General features: G+C 32.7%; 1 protein-coding gene across 1 annotated transcript in view; it reads right to left on the reverse strand.

The window, feature by feature from the left end:
- Positions 1–287: 287 nt before the first annotated feature.
- LOC107858538 (proteasome subunit beta type-1) overlaps positions 288–1,653 on the reverse strand; it is an 11,779-nt gene continuing 10,413 nt past the window's right edge. Inside the window, exons 6-7 of the mRNA XM_016703263.2 lie at positions 747–833; positions 288–617 (exon numbers count right to left, since the gene is read on the reverse strand). Coding sequence (XP_016558749.1) covers positions 543–617; positions 747–833 — 162 coding nt within the window. The 3' untranslated portion in view covers positions 288–542. The remainder of the gene's footprint in view (positions 618–746; positions 834–1,653) is intronic.

The following is a 1,653-nucleotide window of genomic DNA, read 5'->3' on the forward strand; positions in this document are numbered from 1 at the left end:
TTGCGGCCTTAGATTCATTGGTGATTCCGCGACACATCTACGGTATAGATGCCTTGCCAGCAGAAAGAAATTCAGAGTCCCTATCGCCCGTCCAATGCAACCTCTCGAGATAAGCATGCACTCAACCAAGTCAACTAGCAAAATGAGCTAAGAAACCATCATGCAACACCATTTTCACTACTACTTGATGAGATCAGTGACTCATATTTCAGCACAGTTTATAATATTGTCACTTCTTGGAAGAGGATATATCAAACCAAACCTCTGAAAGCATACATGACAATAACTAAAAAGAGGAAAAACAACTTGCATCATGGATTACTGAATACAAAAATCAACTTTGAAATGTTCCACAGACGGCATCAAATACCCCACATCACAGGATACTAAAACACACACTACTTAATAGGAAATATACTTCATATGACATTCATCCATGATCAAATTCATAACTCATCTGCAATAATCATACGAAGGAATTCTCCAGGAATTCACCATCTATGCTTTCTGAACAAACATGAACACCAGAACAAGGTGAGGAATCAGTCCTTTCTAAGATCCATTTCCTCCCTACGAATACCACTGCCATTTAATATCACTATCTCTAGCTTGTCACCCTGTAACAACACACAAGCAACACATCCAAAAAAAAATGAATGAAATGAACAGTTTTGTAATCATCTGCAACAAGATCTCAGGGAAACCATCTAACCAATAGAAACAAGCATAGTACATAATTAACTCACAGTGTATATATCCCTTTCAGTTGCTGAAGCAAAGCATGTTTTCACCAAATCAATGGCTTCTGATTCAGAAAGTGGTGTAACAGCATCCTGCTCGGTCATTGAATTTTTATTAAACATAGAATATTTTTCTTTTCACCATCATTTGTCGATGAAATAGATACATGCAGTAGAGAACCCCAGATCAGGAACTAGATAATGAGTAGAAGGTGAAAAACTCTGTTCACTTGTTTAATCTGACTAGAGAATAGAGAAATAAAACTGGAGAGGAACATAATTTTTATTCGGAAAAGGCTCAAAAATACCCCTGAACTATCCGAAATAGCTCAAACATGTCCTTCGTTAGATTTTTTGCTCAAAAATACCCCTCCGTTAAATATTTGGCTCAAAAATACCCCTCCCTCTTAACGGAATTCGGAAAAGGATCAAAAATGCCCCTGAACTATCTGAAATGGGTCAAAAATACCCCTCTTTTAAATATTTGGCTCAAAAATACCCCTCCCTTAACGAAATTAAATTACTTCGATTATTTCGTTAATTTATATAAAGTTCATCATTTAATTTATATTTAGTTAATTTATATTTCGTTAATTTCTTTAAAGATTCAAAAGATGTAAAGTGAAAATACCTTTTTAGAATAAATGTGTGTTTATTTTCCAAATCAAATTCAACCAATTTATATTATAATTCAAATACTTTTTTTCATTATCTTATTTTAAAATTAAAAAAATACTTTTATGTAAAAAAATTAAAATATTAGGATTAAAAAGTTAAAGTTAGGGTTTAATTCAATCGAAATAATTTAATTTCGTTAAGGGGAGGCGTATTTTTTAGCCAAATACAGAGGGGTATTTAACGAAATTAAATTATTTCGATTATTTCGTTAATTTATATAAAGTTCATCATTTAA

The sequence above is a fragment of the Capsicum annuum genome, chromosome 2 (assembly GCF_002878395.1).
Source record: "Capsicum annuum cultivar UCD-10X-F1 chromosome 2, UCD10Xv1.1, whole genome shotgun sequence".
NCBI classification, from domain to species: Eukaryota; Viridiplantae; Streptophyta; class Magnoliopsida; order Solanales; family Solanaceae; genus Capsicum; species Capsicum annuum.